Source organism: Culex quinquefasciatus, chromosome 2 (genome assembly GCF_015732765.1).
Source record: "Culex quinquefasciatus strain JHB chromosome 2, VPISU_Cqui_1.0_pri_paternal, whole genome shotgun sequence".
In the NCBI taxonomy this organism is placed as follows: domain Eukaryota; kingdom Metazoa; phylum Arthropoda; class Insecta; order Diptera; family Culicidae; genus Culex; species Culex quinquefasciatus.
The window spans coordinates 101760326-101779346 of NC_051862.1; the positions used below are offsets into that span (position 1 = coordinate 101760326).

General features: G+C 40.0%; 1 protein-coding gene across 10 annotated transcripts in view; it reads left to right on the forward strand.

Annotated features, from left to right (window-relative positions):
* Window positions 1-19021, forward strand: part of LOC6045498 (protein unc-79 homolog) — a 279959-nt gene that overhangs the window by 242155 nt on the left and 18783 nt on the right. Inside the window, exon 26 of one of the 10 annotated variants that reach the window (XM_038254242.1) lies at window positions 17373-17480. The exons of the other annotated variants lie outside the window; for them this stretch is intronic. Within the exon in view, the coding sequence (XP_038110170.1) occupies window positions 17373-17380 (8 nt within the window). The 3' untranslated portion in view covers window positions 17381-17480. Of the gene's footprint in view, window positions 1-17372; window positions 17481-19021 lie in introns of those variants that run through there. 10 annotated transcript variants of the gene reach the window in all.

The window sequence follows — 19021 nt, forward strand, 5'->3', positions numbered from 1 at the left end:
GCAGTGAGTGTCTTTACAAAGGGGCTATCTTCGAAATCGTATTTTAAATTCAATTAATAAGGTAATAATAATAAATGAAAATGTTATATAAATAGAGTTTGCGCAAAGCGCTAAATTTGTGATGTTTTTTAGAATCAAATAAACCAATTTAGTACAACGGTTACAAACTTACAGTCCCTTCGCGATGCCGGCCAGCGTCACGCCGTGGATCCAGAGAGAAGGAACGTTTGCACCAGGTTCATCTTGGTCACGTTGATCATGTCACCGAGGTAGAACGTGTTGCGCGAGATGGCACTCTTCGAACAGTCACCGCTCGACGGCGGCTAGGATGATCAGCGTGCCCTCCTTGGCTTGGTTCTTCGAGCTCTGAATCTGGTTTGGCCGTGACAAAAGAAACTAGTTAGAATCTGGGCTGGAGCGAGGTCCGTGTTTCACGCTTACTTGTGCATCCAGGTACCGGCCTCTTTGGAAATGATCTGTTTGGCGATGTCCTGCGACTTTTCCGGGTCGCCGTCGGTCATCTGGACGTAGCCCTTGCCGACGAGGTTGGCCGACATGACGCAACATCTGTAATTTGTAACAACAAAAGTGAGATCATATTCCAGAAATCACTCAAGAAAGTGCCTTACATTCTTCGCTTCTTGCGGATCCAACACGCACGAGTTCGTCCCGTCCGTAAACTCGATCACATCCGAAGGCGTGTCAGCGTCCTCGGCGCCCACCTCCTGATCTTGTGGCACTTGCGGTTCCACACCACAACCGAGTGGCCCGCATTGAGCAGATTCTTTACGATACCGCAGCCCATGATGCCAAGTCCGAGGAAGGAACTTCAGATTTGAGGTCTGAATATTGCACAGCGCGTTCGACACGCTCGATATGTTGATTCCGGCCGTGAAAGGACGCGCCACTGCTACGGGGTCGTTCAACAGGTGTGACACGGGCACGTTGTAACGCACCAGCGAGAAGATGTACAGGTCTAGCGTCTACACGTCGCCGGATATTTGTATTCGCTTGCGCTTCGGCGATGGCGTGCTCGCAATGTCCTCGATGGCCCTGGTGTTGTTGACGAAGGCGTTTCAAATCCCTCTAAACTCACACAAAATTTAAACCTAAAAAAGACAACAAAACAAAGCATTTTATCCGGGTTCAACTTAATGGGCAGTTAGACACAAACTTTTTTCCTGGCGGAAGACTTTTGCGCAATGTCCCGCGCGTTTGAGTACGGCTCAAGCAGGAGTTTGTCCCAGTATTAGATGGCATACGGGGACAGAGTCAGTCTGGTACGGGTTGAGGTTCGCATTTGTCTGTGCCTCGTCCGGCCAGGCGATGGAACCGTCGCCAGGTCAGGGGGGCCTTAGATCGTGTACGGGGCGTCCCACAGTCGGGTGGAGCACTTTTTTGTGGAATGCGTCCTGAACTGCGCCAAACTGATTATTTCGTTGGCGTCGGAATACTCCAGCATGTGGATGGTGGAGTTTGCCTACGGACCGGAACGATCGAGCTGCTCGAACTCCGAGTGATGCCGCAGCAGATCCATGATTAGTATCGGCGGCGGGGAACTATCACAGCTTACTTTCGAAGCAGTGAGCCATTTTTATGTAACGCCGGATCTTCGGCCATTCCATTCCAGTTCGTTCTAGAAAAACGGTCCCGCCCGGTGAGTTAGTTGACGATTGAAACCGAATCGTCCTCGTCGTTAGGCCTTTTCCAGCGCATTCAACGTGGTCGTGTTGTTTACGCTCTAGTCCTCCTGGCCGTCCTCTCTCTTATCCTGTTCCAACTCGCGCAGCTTGTTGAACTCGACGTCCATTTCGGGACGGTTGTCAAATTCGCCCGTGAACAGTTGCGCAGAGTACTCCGGGTTGGCGATAAAATCCTCGATCTGCTGGACCGCCTCCTTGAAGCCGGTCGACTTGGAACGCTTTGATTTTGATTGCTGATGGTGGAAAAATTTGACAGCTAAACATGAGGTAACACGCGTATGCAATATTAATTAAAAAGGTTGTTAATATTACACAATTTAGGCGTAATTGGTGTTAGGCAAAAATACTAAATGTGTTCCATGAAAACTGTGTAATATTACACGGAGAGACCGGCCAGGACAAATCTAAGAAAATCTTGATTAATTTAACTAAAAGTGTGGGTTAAACACACAGCTTTTTTTTCAACTATCGATTGTTGATTTTGTTAACCCGAAATTGCTGACCATCAATAACTAAAAGTAACAAAAACAAATTGGAATTGCCATTTTTGTTGGTTAAATGGCCGAAATATTTTCGCATGCAGCAAATTATTTGGTGTTTATAACAAAACATTGCTTAACTAAACAAAATCAATGTTAGTGTCGATATATATTTTCTTTTAATATCTAACGATACAGGCTGGGCCGAATTTCTAGCTATATTTTCAACTAATGTCTTACTTGAATGCACAAAAATATTCGTACATTTTATCAATAATCAGTTGTTGTCAGCAATATTTTTATTGAATTTGCAGTAAATTTTGTAATACTGCCTCGAAAGCAAATGCTGGGTTTTTTTTTCATGAAGTAATTTAATTGCTGGTAGAAATTATAAGAAAAAAACTTTTTTTTTAAACTGTTGTTATAAAAATGTAAAGTTTGATCAATGTTTTAAATGATTAACCTACATAAATCTAAAAGAATAATAAAAAAAATCATATTAAAAATGTTGTTAAAGATAGTAAAAAGATATTTAATTTAACACTGGAACGCCCAACGCATGTCCAACTTACACGGACGCCCAAGCCTCCCAAAAAAGGTGGAACGATAACTTCAACTCGCTGGTTTTCGGGCATTACTCAACCAATCGGGACGATTCTTGTTTCCAGTGATGTGTAAGAATGTCTAGATGATTCTAGAACTTTGCAGAAATCAATTTGATCAAATCTGTAATTTTTGCGACCGAAAACATCGTTCCACCTTTTTTCAAACGACTGCTTCCGCGGAATTTCCGGCGAATTTTTTTTACGCGCGAAAAAAAAAGTTGGAACGATGTTTTTGGTCGCAAAAATTACAGATTTGATCAAATTTAGTTCTGCAAAGTTCTAGGATCATCTAGATATTCTAACAAATCACTGAAAAAAAGAATCATCTTGATTGGTTGAGTTATGCCCGAGAACCAGCGAGTTTAAGTTACCGTTCCACCTTTTTTGGAGCCTTGGGCGTTGGAATGCTAACATGAATTCCTGAAAAATAGAAACCAGGCATTGTTTTCACCAAGTTTTAAGCTTTTATTTTTATTATTTTGTAACCGTTGGTCACAACCCTTGACGAATTACCTCTTCAACTTCAGTAGTCCCTTCACATTTCACTACACTTTACAGTAGTGAGGGGGCTAATTTTACTAGTGTTAGCGAGGCTGAAGCCCACCAATTTCCCAGGGTGGGGATTATGTAAACGTCCAGGTGACATAGGGAAAATGGACTCGGGAAAACTAACAAGGAGCCGATTTTGGGGAAAATCGGCTTCTTCCAATCAGGTGTCCGAGTGGACAAGACGTGCTCCTCGGTATGTTGGTCGTCAATTGCCGCACACAAGGCGGGACCCGGAGGTTCCGTGAGCGCGCGTCCACCTCGGTTTGGTCGGCCTCGGCATCGTAAGTCCAGTATGGCATTTGCCCACGTCTAACCGTAACAGGACCACCTCCGTCGTCTGGCGCCTCCCCGCGCCATCAACGCCAAGGACGACTACCCTCAGGCCGCTGGCCTTAAACGCTAAGGAGGGCCTCTCTCGACGAGCCCAAATCGGTGGACTCCGGGGCTTGCCGATTCGACAAGGAGAGAAGACACCTGCCCGTTACGAAGCCAGCAACGCCTGCTGGTCGTCCATCCACATCCGGCACGGAAGCCGAAGCCAAAGACGGCCCGAAGGCCGCAGTACGAAGCTGCGTCTGGCGACGAAGACCGGAGATCGCAGCTGGGGAACAAACGCCATCGCCGAAGCCTGCAAGCCAAGAACCCCCCCAAGCCGCAGAGTGGTAGCGCCGAAGCTCCTCTGCCGGCGAACATCCGGCGAGCTGCATGGTAAAGTTGCCCCTGAACTACTCACACATAACACCCCCACACGCACACTCACACCAATTCCGCAATAAAGTGCCGTTTTTTGAAGTTGAAATTCGTAGTGTTTTCTGTTTGTTCACTGTCTCCCTTGAATCACCCAGTAGCTTGCCGATCCTGGGACTACCCGGCCCGAGTCATGCTCTACGCTGTGCGAAGCCAATACTTTCAATTTTGTATAAAATTAGGAGTTGTATTCACTTACCATCATTGTGAAATCATCCGATAAGTCATCATCTACAACGGTCTCAGATTTAGTTATTTTTCTGTTGGTTGGACACAGAATTTACACAAAGCGATCATTTTTGCTGCAAATAGACATGAAATTTTTTAGTCACTTAATAAGAAATTCATGTTCGACTATAAACTGAAAAAAGAACGTAAGTAGATGTTGCATACATTAAAATGATGAACGAAGAATATCAATAATGCTACTTACCAAGCTTATATTGATAAAACTACTTTTGGCAACACAAATTCATTGCATTTGATTTAATCCTAAATCATCGTACTCCGATTCTTGAAAAAATATTTTGAGTTTTACTTACCAGTTTATTAAGCAGTCGTACTGCAACAAAATTTTCAAGATAATAACTATCTTCTTTTATATATTTTATATTTTTTTATATTTTCCTTCATCTCTATTTTTCATGTTGTCATGTGTACGCATTTCTATGTATTTGATGATTCTGAAAAAAATAATGGTTCATTAAGATATTATCCGTCGTAAGCGTGAAGCTTTTTAATGATTCAGTTTTCTAATAAGAACCACATTAGATAAATTATTGTGCAAAAATAAACCCATACTTACTTAGATTAACCAACATTTTGTTAAATTTGCCCGGGCTGCTCTATCCGTTAAGAGTTGGCCCGCATCTCCCTTCTACTGCCTTCTCTTTCCTTCAAACATTCTTATATGTAATGTGTTCAACTCACTCGCATTAGAGGTCCCTATGGAGAAGGTCGTCCTCTTGCTCTTCATAGTTTATCACCTGCAAATAAATCATCAACAAACCTACTCACCAATTCTACCTCCCCAGTTGCAACACTTTGATTTGCCACTTCAACATTAGCCAAATAGAGTAATTTTCAACTTTCACATCCTCTCACTTCATAATTAACAACACAAACTCAACAAATCGACCGCTCTCGTTCGAATCCTGACTTCAAATGACAGACGTAAACAAACCCAAGTTCAATTTTTAAATATTTAACCAATTGTTAATTATATTCAACCAACATTTTTTTGAATTTCCTAAAACCAAAGCTAATAGTCGAGCACGTTCATTCGAGTTCGGGAAATCTGTTAGCTTTTTGCCTTTAGCATTTTCAACAAACGGGTTATTAAACTAATATTGAATTTTGGTTATTATAACTGAAAATTGGCAGTAACAAGCACGTTTTTGTTAAAATTTACGAAGGTAAAATCAACAATTTTAATTGTTAAAATTTCTGGGCACGGTCTCTCCGTGTAAATAAAATTGACAAAACCATTATTACACGCAGGCGTTTTACTACATTATTTGCTGTGAGAACAAAGTACTTGATTTTATAAGCTCTTTAGAAAGAGCACACGATTTTGAACCAAACTGCATAAATATCTCAAAAGTGATGAAAATGCATATGGGACATTTATGCGATCATGGGCAGTGCAACTTTAAATCAAACGTTTTTGTTATCTCCCTCTAATGAGAGAGCTAGACAAAATATTTCTACCATTGAAGTAGGCAACGGTATTTCCTACACTGAAAGAAATCAACATAGTAAAATCAAATGCTTTTTCACGTGAGCTACTCCAAAAAGCAACACGATAATTTCACATGCTTTTCCCTTGACTCTCACATGCTTTTAATGTGAGATGAATGTGGAAATCACTCAGCACCAGCTGATCGCTGGCCAAAAACAAATTCATTCTCATTTCGCATGGTGTTCACGTGAGATGCAAATGAATTGCACATCGATTCGCCCCAATCGACTTATCCTTTGATTTTGAAGTGAAAGTCACGTGAGATTCAAATGAATTGAATTTGATTTGCCTCAATCGACATTTCCTTTGGTTTTGAAGTGAGAAGTCACGTTAGAATGATATGTTTATGTTTAGCCAGTAATTTCATAAAGTAAGATGGCGAGAAAGCAAATGCTCATTGTTTGAGCTCTAATTTAAAAAATGGAAAAGAAAATGGAAAAATTATGGTAGGTACTAATTTACTTTTATTTATAGAAACGGTAATTAATAAAATACATATTTCATCACTTTTCCAGGGAATAGAGATCCGGAATTAAATTTCTTAGGAAAAATACGGCCAGCCGAGGAAAAAAGGCGTTCTGGGACAAGTTCTGGGAGCAGTGGCCGCCAGTGCTGATTCCCGCGATGGCCACAAAGTACACAACCATCCTGGCGTGGTCGGAAGAAGCTGCTACTCCTATGCGGATTGATGCTTTTTAACATTTACAAAAAATGGCTAAGATCCGCACCGTCGTCATCGTCATTAAAAATGGAAGAAAACAAAGAAGACCAGTGACGTGATTTTTTTTGTTTTATTGTATGACATTATTGAGCTAAAGGGTGTAAAAATATAAATTTAAAAAAGCAATAAATATATTTTATTACGACCAAAAAATCACATGAAATCGAATGTAATTTCATTTAACAATCACAAGAACATTATTTCAATTTCAAGTGTGTCGCCACGTTAAGTTCACGTGTTTTTCTATTGAATTTACCGCGTTGCGCAATGAGAATTTTCGAAGTGATTTGCACATGACATTCACATGCCATGTCGTATGGGGCAGATTCACGTGTGAAACATGTGATATTGCTGTGCGCCTTTCTTTCAGTGTATACCGCAACTGTTTCAGGTACACGGAGAAAAAAGAGTTCCCAAAATCGTGAACAAGCGTTCATGAAAATGAGAACCACGAACAAAGTGTTCAAATCCCATGGTATGATTTCCAAAAACGTACCATGGTATTTGAACACTTTGTTCGTGGTTCCCATTTTCATGAACGCTTGTTCACGATTTTGGGAACTCTTTTTTCTCCGTGTACATCCAAAAATTTCAAATCCTTTGCCATTCTTCCTGAAATTGGCCAGGTACCTCAAATTCAATCTGATTTTTTTTGGTTGGCAACGCTTTGGGATCTTCTGATCTCGTAGTAAATTACAATTGTAAAATTCTATTCAGAAATTGCACTTCTGGCCTTTATTCGGTTTTATACCCGAATGTGCCAACTTGCTTTTCTTCTGTTAGAAATCCATCAACAATTGATTTGGTTTTGACAAATCAAAGTCAGTATTGTGGTCCTTAGTGACTCATGCTGATTTTGATTCTGATCACCTTCCCGGGCAGGGGTAAATAACACGGGAATACCAAATTTTGGTATTACTTGGGCAAATAACAGCGACCAAAATGTGCCCTTGGTTGCCCAGTAATAGATGGTAAAATACCATGAAATCATACCAAAGTCTAGTATATGGAAGGGCACAACAATACCAAACCATGTTATTCCAAGGGTAAAATAATACCTCAAAATAAAACCATTTCAATACCAAGTTGAGGTCTTCTGGATTTTTGAACATTGCTTGAATACCAAAACTTGGTATTGCCATGGTTTTATTTTTAGGTATTCCCGCGCCCTTGGAAAATCATATTTTGGTATTTCTGTGGTCTTTCACTTACATGATTTTGGTATGATTTCATGGTATTTTACCATCTATTACTGGGCAACCAAGAGCACATTATGGTCGCTGGTATTTGAACAAGTAATACCAAAATTTGATATTTTCATACCATTTTTAGTGCAGCAGTTGCAGTTAGTGAAAAAACGGAAATTATTCATATGCAACAGCCAAATCTACTCACCTGATGATTCCATGTTGTTATTAGTGATATTCTTCACCACACCGAATGCATTTGTCATTGATGAACGGCCTGTGCTTGAAGTTCTTGAAGCTTCTGAAAAATAACAAGATTGAAAAATAAGTATTATTAAAATGAAACTGAATTGAAATTCACCAAAATTCATTAATCTGTCGATTGACTCGTTTTTCAAAGTATTTGGTTATCCCGACTTAGAGATATTTCAACGTTTTTGAAAAAAATATTAGTGGGTATATCACACTAATTTTTAAAATCATCTTTAACATTTTTGGGTTTCAAGTCATTTTAGCGCAAAATTAATTAACTCGTAAATTTTTTTAACAAATTTCCCTTAGTTTCAGAGAAAATTTTTGAAAACTTTCAATATTCAAATAATACCAAAATGTGCCATCCTGACTTAGAAAATTTTCCACAATTTCAAGTCATTTCTGTAGGGGGTATATCAAAAATGTTTAAAATCAAGTTTGAAATTTCCGGTTTTGAATGAAAGCATTCGCTTTGAGACATCATTTTAGCGCAAAATTAATTATTTTGCCAAAATTGGTCAAAATTTTCCCATAGTTTCAGAGGAATTTGATAAAACACTTAAATACCAAAATAATACCAAAATGTGCCATCCTGACTTAGAAAATTTTCCACAATTTCAAGTCATTTCTATAGGGGGTATATCAAAAATGTTTAAAATCAAGTTTGAAATTTCCGGTTTTGAATGAAAGCATTCGCTTTGAGACATCATTTTAGCGCAAAATTAATTATTTTGTCAAAATTGGTCAAAATTTTTCCATAGTTTCTGAGGAATTTGATAAAATACTGTAATACCAAAAGAATACCAAAATATGGTGTTCGATCATTGACAAATTCTTCAATTTTGCAAAATATCAAAACAATACCTTAAATTGGTATGATACCACATTTTGCTCTTGCATAATCCTTAAGACAAATTTTAAAGGGTCCAGGAATACCAAAATTTGGTATTGATACCAGAGAAAGGTATTATTACGCATTTCCCTTGTTATTTACCCATGCTCGGGTTTGGTCCGCTTTTATATCCCCCAAAATCCGTCCCCGCCAGCTCACTTCCGCTTGCCACAATGACAGTCGGTTGACAGTGACATCTGTCACTGTCAGCTGGAACAGGCTGAAACTTACATTCATATGGGGTTGGTGTCTTTGTATTTTTTATGTGACTTTTCTCGACTTAATAGAGTCGCCTACTTTTAATTGATTTTAACTGTGCTTGTTTTCTAATTGTTTTTTTTAAATCATGCATGAATAGGTTTTAATGAATAGGACATAAATAAATACAAATCTCCTAGTTTGACACCAACCAAAGGCTAATAAATATAAAATAAATGCATGTGGCACACGATAAACATGAAGACATACATTTAAATAGCATAGCATAGCATTGGTGTCTACCCGTAGCTGCTACTTCGTTATTGACCAGGACCCCCAAACATTGCTCCGTGGACCACAGATGAAAAGTAGGAACCAATCATCACCCCTTCGCAATTTTCAAAGGTCCCTATCGTGCTGATCAATACCGACGCCGGCCACGACCAGTGGTAAGACACGGGGAAGTGGATGGGAATGTTAGCCGATACTTGAGTGATGGGACCGCCAAATCGACTGCGTCTCCGACAAAGTATCACATGAGTTTTGAGGGGTTAGTAAGATGGGTATGAGGTCAGGATTCACTGTGGTAGGTGATGCGACCATGAGCAATTTGTTTATCGGTTGAAATTTTAAAATCTTAGGCAGCCGGCTGCGGAAAGATACCTATCTAGGGATTTAAATATAGTATTAATTCGACCGCGATTCTCCAGAAATTCTCCGTCGGCGTGCCTTCCGATCAACGGTGATGTAGGAAGGGCTTCATTCATTAAAATTATTTTATATCATAAGCCTTAAAACATATCCGTCGACGTGCCTTCCGATCCTCGATGATATGGAATGGACTTGATCCAGCAATACGACTTGCTTGTCTCAAAAAAACAAAAATCGGATCGTTTCTATCGAAAACTATGTAAAGAGAACAAAAATAAAATTCATCGGCCAACGAACGCGCGAAAAAAAAATAAATGAAAAAAGAAGAAGAAGAAATCCAATCACCCCATGTACACAAATAGCGACACAAAAGAGACGGAAAATAACACGAAAAAAAAAACAGGACTGCGCGTCTCCACAAGCACCGCACTGCTGATGCCATTGCTTAATTATAATGACCAATCACCCCATGCACTCGAACAGCGACACAAAAGAGACGGAAAATAACACGAAAAAACAGGACTGCGCGTCCACACAGGCACCGCACTACTGATGCCATTATTTAATTATAATGACCAATCACCCCATGCACTCGAACAGCGACACAAAAGAGACGGAAAATAACACGAAAAAAAAACAGGACTGCGCCACATGAAGACATACATTTAAATATATTTAAACATTTACAGACAACGAATTAAAAATTTACAATCTTCCTTTTAGTCAAATCATGCTGGTCTTTGATTCAGTGTGTATTTTTTTTTATTGGAACTGTGAAAACACAGGTTACAATTTTCCCGGAGTCGGGTTAAAAAATGACAAAGTTATTTTGTTGTTATCCTGGGCACATACACATTCCTGGGGTCCTTAGCTTCAGCCAAACCATTGATTTAGTTAAAGTGATTGGTACCATTGAAGGAAAGCTCTTCTCCACTAAATCATTGTGATTTTTCAGAATCAAGGACCACCACTCATCAAAGAGTAAAGTAAACTCAGGGGCAATATTTTAATGATTTGATTTTGTTTTAAATTTGTTATTCTAGGCACATACACATCTAGACATTACTCGGGTCCTTAGCTTCCGCCAAATCATTGATTTAGTTAAAGTGATTGGTACCATTGAAGGAAAGCTCTTCTCCACTAAATCATTGTGATTTTTCAGAATTAAGGACCACCACTAGAGTAAATTAATATTAAATAAATAAATATTGTTCACCAAATAAATCATAGTTCAATTCATCACTTATGGGAAAAGAATAAATAAACACAACAATTATCACAGAATATCAGATTGAATTGGTTGAATGACTAGAGAAGTTCGTTTCTGCCAATTCATAATGATCTCAATGAATTAATACACACTTCGAAAAAATCGTGTAATTTTCTGTTGTTTCAATGCACATAACTGGAGCGTCAAATAAGACGCAAAATTATGTCTCATTTGAAAATTACACGAACCACACAACCAACCGAGGTCGTGTAATATTACGCTTTACGCTTTTCTTGTGGGAAAATATTCTTATTGGAATCGACTATTTCTTACTAATGAAAGGAAACATGTTTATACGGTTTATACTCGCTTTTATCGATATTTTTTATTGAAAAAACACCATAATTATATTTCACTCATCACAATTTTTCACGTTAAGTCACAACACTTCAGTTTGTTTTTCCTTCTAGTTTGATCATTGAATTCCTCCGAAGGTCAGATGTTGTTCCGTTGCCAAATTCCTGACGGGTCTCAGGTCGCTCGCACTCAGTTCTCTTAGCCATTTATTGTCCTCACTGGGCTGAGTTCGTCCTAACAGGTCGTGACCACCCGGCTGATTCGATCCGATCCCCATGGTTCACTTCGGTAGTAGCTTTTGGTTCCCCACGGCCAGATCACTTTTCTTCGAAAACTTGGAAGTTTGATGGAAGTTGCCGTCTGTTACGGCCTGGTCAAAGTGGAAATTCCTGGACGAATTCCGACGGAGAACAGCATCTGTGAAATCATCGAAGCAATTAATTATCAATCTGAAAAACACAAAAACCAGTTATATTTACCATTACGGACGAATTCAGGTCGAATTTTGAAGAAAGACTGCGCCTCAACCGCTGCCGCTGCAATGTTTTGATTTACAACAACATGGCTGACGTTTGTTACACTGCCAAGCAGAATGAAGCAAACCGTCGCGAAATTAAGTTTCGTTTCACTTAAAATTACATCAAAGTACACGCTCCAGTCATGTGCATTGAACGAAACGTAAAATTAAATCGAAAGTGTTTTGTTGATCATTTCATTTGATGTAATATTCTAGTTTTGTTTGCGCGGCTAAAATTTTAACTGTTGTGTGATAATTAACATTATTTTACATCGCATTTCGGATTACATGCTTTGTTTTTAAGTGAAGTTTGTGATTACGTCATGTGTAAAATTCATATTTTTTTAGTGTGTACATCATTACAAACACGAATATCAGCCAGCCGTAACGAATGCTAAGTGGAATCTTAAAGTAGCGAAAATCGCATTAAATTTATTGATGATTTCATATTTATCTATGGATAAGAGATCAAAATTTGATATGCTTCTCTGTATCCGGGACTACACTAGAAAAAAATAAATTAATCTGAAGAAAACGAAAAAACAAGAAACCAGAAAATTTGGTTCGTTTCTTGTTAATTGATTACGTCACAAAAATTTATTTGGACCAGAAAAATTATAAACTAAAATCCTTTACGTCGCAAGTAAAAACTTGGACCAGAATGGATCGCATTCATTCATCACACGATTCATTCAAAATTCTTTCAAAAACCCCCACATTCATTCTAAACTTTCATACAAGCTTGCATACAAGTTCGCATGCATACAATAATTAATTATTCTATGCTACGCAATGCTTCGTCAAGCTTATTGCTGAAAGGTTATTATGTTAGGGCCCTAAACTAGATTTCATCTACCGTTGACATGATGCATCAGTCAAGGTGATGTGTTTAGGCATTAGTGCCTAAGTAAACTTAAATTGAACTTTTATTACTTTCCTCTTTTCTGAAGGAAAGAATAGAAAAAGTAATTGAAATTTACTAGACACTTTTTCACAGTGTTTTTGAACGACTCAGAAGTGGCTGCGTACTGAGCGTTAGCAGGTTACCGTGGGTTACGCTCGACGGCGTTTGTTCCACCCCTGCGCTCTGTCAACCACAACTGTCACGGGAATGTCAGTCAAAAAATAAAAACATTCCACAAAGCTAGACGGCATGAACGGCGATTTGGTCTTTATTCGGTAGGTTATTTCTGTAATTTTATTCAATTCTAGTGATTCATTAATGTTTTTTTTTTTTTTTTTTTTTGAATTAAATATACTTTATTGAATCTTTCTTATAATAATTACATTTGGTTTACATAATAAGTGGTCAGCTGTGGCTCTTCAGCTTTAGTTTGCTTTTCGTGATTTAAACACTGTTCATTTTCATTACTTTAAAAGTATATGATTTATCATTTTTGTAACACTAGGTACAATGAGGAAAAAAAAAAATGTTAAGAAAACATAACCTAACCTAAAACTAACTTAAACTTACCATAAACTAAACCAATCCTTGAATCAAGGGGTATTCAGATATAGCACATTTTTCCCTGAATTTCAAACATTTCTCTTGAATCTTCTGATCCAACGTTTTTACTTCTGCTAATTCATGAACCTCACTTGATCTTGTCCAGCCAGGAACATTCAAAACCATTTTGAGTACCTTGTTTTGGACACGCTGGAGCTTCAATTTATGAGTTCTAGCGCAACACTCCCAAACAGGTACTGCATACTCAATAACGGGGTAAATTATTTGTTTGTAAACTGCTAACTTATTTTTCAAAGAAAGCTTTGATTTTCTGTTAATTAAAGGATACAAACACCTGATGAGAATGCTGCACTTGTTCAATATTTTGTCTACATGCTGCCGAAACAAAAGTTTCGAGTCAAGTATGAGACCTAAATAGACAACTTCCTTTGACCAGGGTATCGAAACATCATTCATTTTTATCAAAACATCATCCTTTGGGGCAAATCTGGCCGATTTGGAAAGTGGAAAAATGATGGTTTGAGTTTTGGCTGCATTTATGCGAATTTTCCAGTCGCCAAAGTATTCGGAAAGAACGTCAAGACCCTTCTGAAGACGGCCAACTAAATATCTGGTTATTTTACCCTTATAAATAACGGCAGTGTCATCAGCAAAAGTGACAACACACCATTACCAGGAAGAGTAGGCAAATCAGATGTAAAAATATTGTACAGAAGTGGGCCAAGAATACTTCCTTGGGGAACCCCAGCATCAATGTTGAATAATCCAGAAGCAATCCCATTCAGAAAAACCTTGAACGATCTCTCCGAAAGATATTGCTGGATTATTTTGATAAGTAAGTAAGTATAAATACAGTTTATGTATCAAACCATCATGCCAAACATTGTCAAAAGCCTTTTCAACATCCAACAAAGCCATAGCAGTTGATTTAGACTCAAGCTTGTTCTGTTTGATGATTTTTGATACTCTCGTAAGCTGATGAGCAGTATTATGTCCCTTACGGAAGCCAAACTGCTCATTCAAAATTATATTATTATCGTTGGTAAAATCCAAAAGCCTTGAATAGATGACCTTCTCAAAGAGTTTGGACAGACTACTCAAAAGACTAATGGGACGATAACTTGTTGGCGATGTTGGATCTTTTGAGGCTTCAAAATTGGTATGACTTTGCCCAGCTTCCAATTGGTAGGGAAGTAACCAAGTTGCAAACATTTATTGAAAATATTGGCTAGATGTTGAAAGAACTGATCACTCTGTTTTTTCAACACCAGATTAAAAATGTTATCAAAGCCAGGAGCTTTCATATTTTTCATTTGTTTTACTGCAACTTTGACTTCCTCACCAGAAACATGGGAATCTGCAGGAAATTCAAAGGTAGAGTTATTAATTGTTGAAATACTATTGGCAACTGATGTTTCTTTACGGCTGGTCATGGAAGCGCCAAGATTATGTGAACTAACAAAATGAAGCCCAAGTGCATTTGCCTTTTCCTCGGATGTAATCAAAGGAGAATCCTCAACAATAAGAGGAGGAATAGGCTTTGGTTTGTTTTTAAGAACTTTTGAAAGTTTCCAAAATGGTTTTGAATAATTCCCAAGCTGGCTTACATGTTTTGAAAATTCTTGATTTCTGATATTGTCAAGTCGGTCTTGTATGATTTTGTTCAAATTGTTAACTGAAATCTTTTGTCATAGTCCCCAGTCCGTTGATATTGTCTCCTATAAACATTCCTAAGTCTAATCAAGTGTTTAGTATCTACGTCAATATCAGTTACCTTAAAATTAACAGGAACCTCCCGAACGTTGGCAGCCTCTGCTTGGTTGATAGCCTGCTGGATCACCTCCAGCGAACGATCAATATCAGCAGAAGTTTCCGGGTGTTGATCATAGTCGATGTTGCTGTCTACCACTTGCTGAAACTGCTGCCAGTCAACGTTGTGGTAATCTTTCCGGGTTGGTTGCCGCTGCGGAGTAACGGAAGCTCCAACCTCCACAACCACCGGATAGTGATCAGAACTCAACTCTTCAAACACCTCAGGATGAGCCACGTTCTCAGCCATATTGGTAATGAAGAAGTCGATGATTGAGTGATTCCCAGACCGAGCCACCCTCGTTGGACGATCCGGACTCACAACGTTGTAGTATCCGTTTTGCAGATCGTTGTGCAGAATCACTCCGTTCCGATTCCTCCTGCTGTTGCCCCAAACTTCATGCTTCGCGTTGAGGTCACCAGCGATGATGTACTTTGCGCTCCGCCGTGTCAGCTTCTGGATATCGCTCTTCAGTTTTGCTGCTGAACCATCTCTGGAATTCACCTGACGTGGGCAGTATGCAGCAATGAAGAGTACTGGGCCAACCGAAGTGGGAATTTCCACTCCAACGGCCTCGATGATGTCCAGCTTAAAGTGTGGCAGCCGGCGTGGCTTGAGATCACGATGAACAGCGACAAGCACACCTCCTCCTCCAGAGGTGGTCCTGTCGAGCTGCGTCGCGATCTTGTAGTTTTGCAGATAAACTTTTTCACCGGGCTTCAGATGAGTTTCCGTGATGGCAGCTACGTCGATCTCCTTCTCGCGAAGAAAATCCACCAGCTCTAAGTTCTTCCTCCTAATGGAGCAAGCGTTCCAATTCAGCAGCTTGAGGGACCTACGATCCATACTGGATGACGAACGAGGTCAGCACTTCAATCTGCTGGGTCTTGGTTTTGCATCCACGCAGTGCAGCGGACATCTGTTTGAAAATATTGAGGAGTTCGGTTGAGGTGTAAAGATCATTACCATTTTCCTCAACTGCTGGTTCTTGGGTTGGTCTTGGCTCCTGGCTGAAGCCCGGTGGTGGCGGTCTCGGCTCCTGGCTGGAACCCGGCCGTGGATGATTCATCTCAGCTCTCTTCCTGGGATCCAACGGCAACGGTGCCAAGTTTGGGACCTGGCGTCGCGGTTGAAGAGGTGGAAAATTTTGCTCCACCAGGGCTGGAGGAGTTCTACGACGCTGAGGCTGATTCTTCGTCGATGCTTGCTGCCGAATTTTCACGAACTCAGCTCTCTTGGGGCACTTTCGGTCGGTTGACGAGTGCTCACCGTTGCAGTTGAGGCACTTCACCAGCGAATCTTGGATGCACTGGGATGTGATGTGCGCATCGGTACCACATTTGGCGCAACGACGCTTTAGGTGGCAGTTCTTACCTCCGTGCCCGAAGCCCAGGCAGTTGAAGCATTGTGTGACGTCACGGTGCACTGGTCGGTATCGCTCCCACGACACGATAATGTTGAAAACCGCTCGGATTGCCTTCAGCTCAGGAAGCGTCGTCGATCCCTTAGCCAAATGCAGCAGGTAGAGCTGGTCACGGTACTTGATGTCTTTGTTGCGTCGGCTCATTTTGTGCACGGCCAACACATCCAGTTTCAAAACTTTTAGCTCGGCAGCTAATTCCTCCACTGGCATGTCGTACAGACCTCTGACGACGATTTTGTACGGCTTATCCATGACGACATCATGGGTAAAGTACTCCGCCTCGTTTTCGGTCAAGTAATCCTTGACCAGTTGATAGTGCTGCCTGGATTGCACCAGCACCTTAAATCCGTCCTGACACAGACGAATGTTGCCTAGGACTTTCCCAGACTTGATGAGTTCAACCAGCCCCGCTCGAAAGTCGATCGTTGCTGCTGATTGCCGCACATAAAAGGAGGCAGTTTCTCCTTTCGCTGTTTCACTTCATTCTCCTTTGCTTCCGCTACCTGGTCCTCGTCAGGCAGTCCAGCAAACTTGTTGTTCTTCAATAGCTGCTCCTCGTGCGACGAAGAGTTCTCCTCCTCCTCATCCATCGGTACAGTACCGTCGCTCTTTTTCGTCTTTTTGCTGTTCGATGTCACTTCCAAAAGCACCTTCCTCTTGGAAATCCCCGGTTTTTGGCCATCAATTGAGGCCTCAACCTTCCTTTTGGAAATTCCCACTTTTTTGCCTGCTTGAGCCGCAGGTAGGGCAATATTGCCGGCGTTTTGCGCCGGGATGCGACGAGTCATGTTGATTCAGACAACCTTCACCAACGAATGCTCGGATTACAATGATTCATTAATGTTCTTTTTCCTAATTTCAGATCTTTAGCAACTTCATTCATCGACCGGGTTCAGGAGAACCGGAGTTTGCTCGTGAGTTTTGATCGAAGTGATGACAGTGAAGAAATTGAAAAAAATATGTTTATAAGTGATCAGTGTTTTTGATAATAGTGAAATAAATGAAAAATATAATGTTTTTTTGAAGATTGTTTTAATTTCGATTTGGTGAGTTGAGATGAAAATTGGAGAAGTTTCAACGTAAACATTGTGCTTCCATTTTGATTGGGATTTCTGAAGCATTTCGCATTTGGTTTTGCGACCTATTGACATTTCTTATCGTTCGTATTCCTCATGCTGTTCAAAGTGATGATCGTAAATTATGTTGTTTCGCAATGATGTTATGTTTTCCTATTCATGAATAATTGGTTTGTGAGTGAACTTTAAGTTGAGAATTCATTCAAGAAATTCATTAAACTTTTTTGAAGCGTTTTAAATATCACAGATTCGATGAAAAATGAACAAATTGATTGAAATAGCATGCAACGTTTAAAGAATAAATAAATAAATATCGACAAAAGACAAAATAAATAAATAGATCATATTTATCAGTTTTATCACAGTTCAGAATTCTTTGGTTATTTCGTTTGTTTCAGGAGTATCACTTTTGCAACTTTTGCTAATTTATGATTTCGCTCAACATAAGAAACTTTTGGTTGTATTTGTGCCTAAGCTCATGGAGTATTTTGCGGTTATATTTTTCTTTTTCCAAAGTGATTAATTGCCTCGTAGGATAAACTGATGAAAACTAAATTTGTTTTTATTGAAATTAATGAAGGTTATTGAAGTTCTCCGGGAGACCGTTTAAAAAAGGGGTTCATTTCTGGTCAGGAAATAAAGCACTTTTTTATTTTGCGTTGGGCGCCAATTGTAAGAAGATGTAATAAGAGGTAAGAAGGGATGTAAGTAGAAGGTATCAGAAGAAATCTTTGGTTGGGTTTTCTTTCTAGTAAATTAGAAAAAAAGGGAGAAGAGCACAAGGAGTCCAGCTAGGTGGATTGCTCCTTAGGGTCGGCATACGGTACTCCACGGGACATAACAATAACTTCTAAAAAATAACGAATACTTACACTGAATCACACACTTTACAGGGGAAAACAAGCAAAAGACCAGATATTAGGTATAAATAATTTCAGACGACACAGCATGTTTGATTCTGACCTACATTTTTATTTTATTTTAGCCGGGTTTCAATAATTTTAACCACTTTACTTAAAGGGGCTTAGGGGGGAGGGAGAAGGGGCAAGAGGGGGGGGGGGGGGTTTAAAGACCTTTTAACTTGTTCACGTGTATTTGTCTTTGTTTCTGTACTTGCATGCTTTTAGGTTAGTATCGTTGTTGCTCGTTGGTCGACTTGCTGCTGCTGTTGATCCGCTGTTGCTGGCTGGTTCCGGAACTCGGCGGGAACGTCGGCGATGCCTCAAAGGCCGCCAGGGTTCGATGGCTTCGCCCAAAAAGGCCACAAAAGGGGGGGGGGGTTTCTTCTTCGGCGTTTCGCGGGCCATATGGTGACGGATGGCCAAGTTCGCTGTCCGGGGAGTGGTACCGCGCGCACAATCTAGTGGTCCATCCCGAGCGAGGCACACCACTGTTCTTTGGGGACTGGTCCACAGAATTTGACGTGTACCACAAT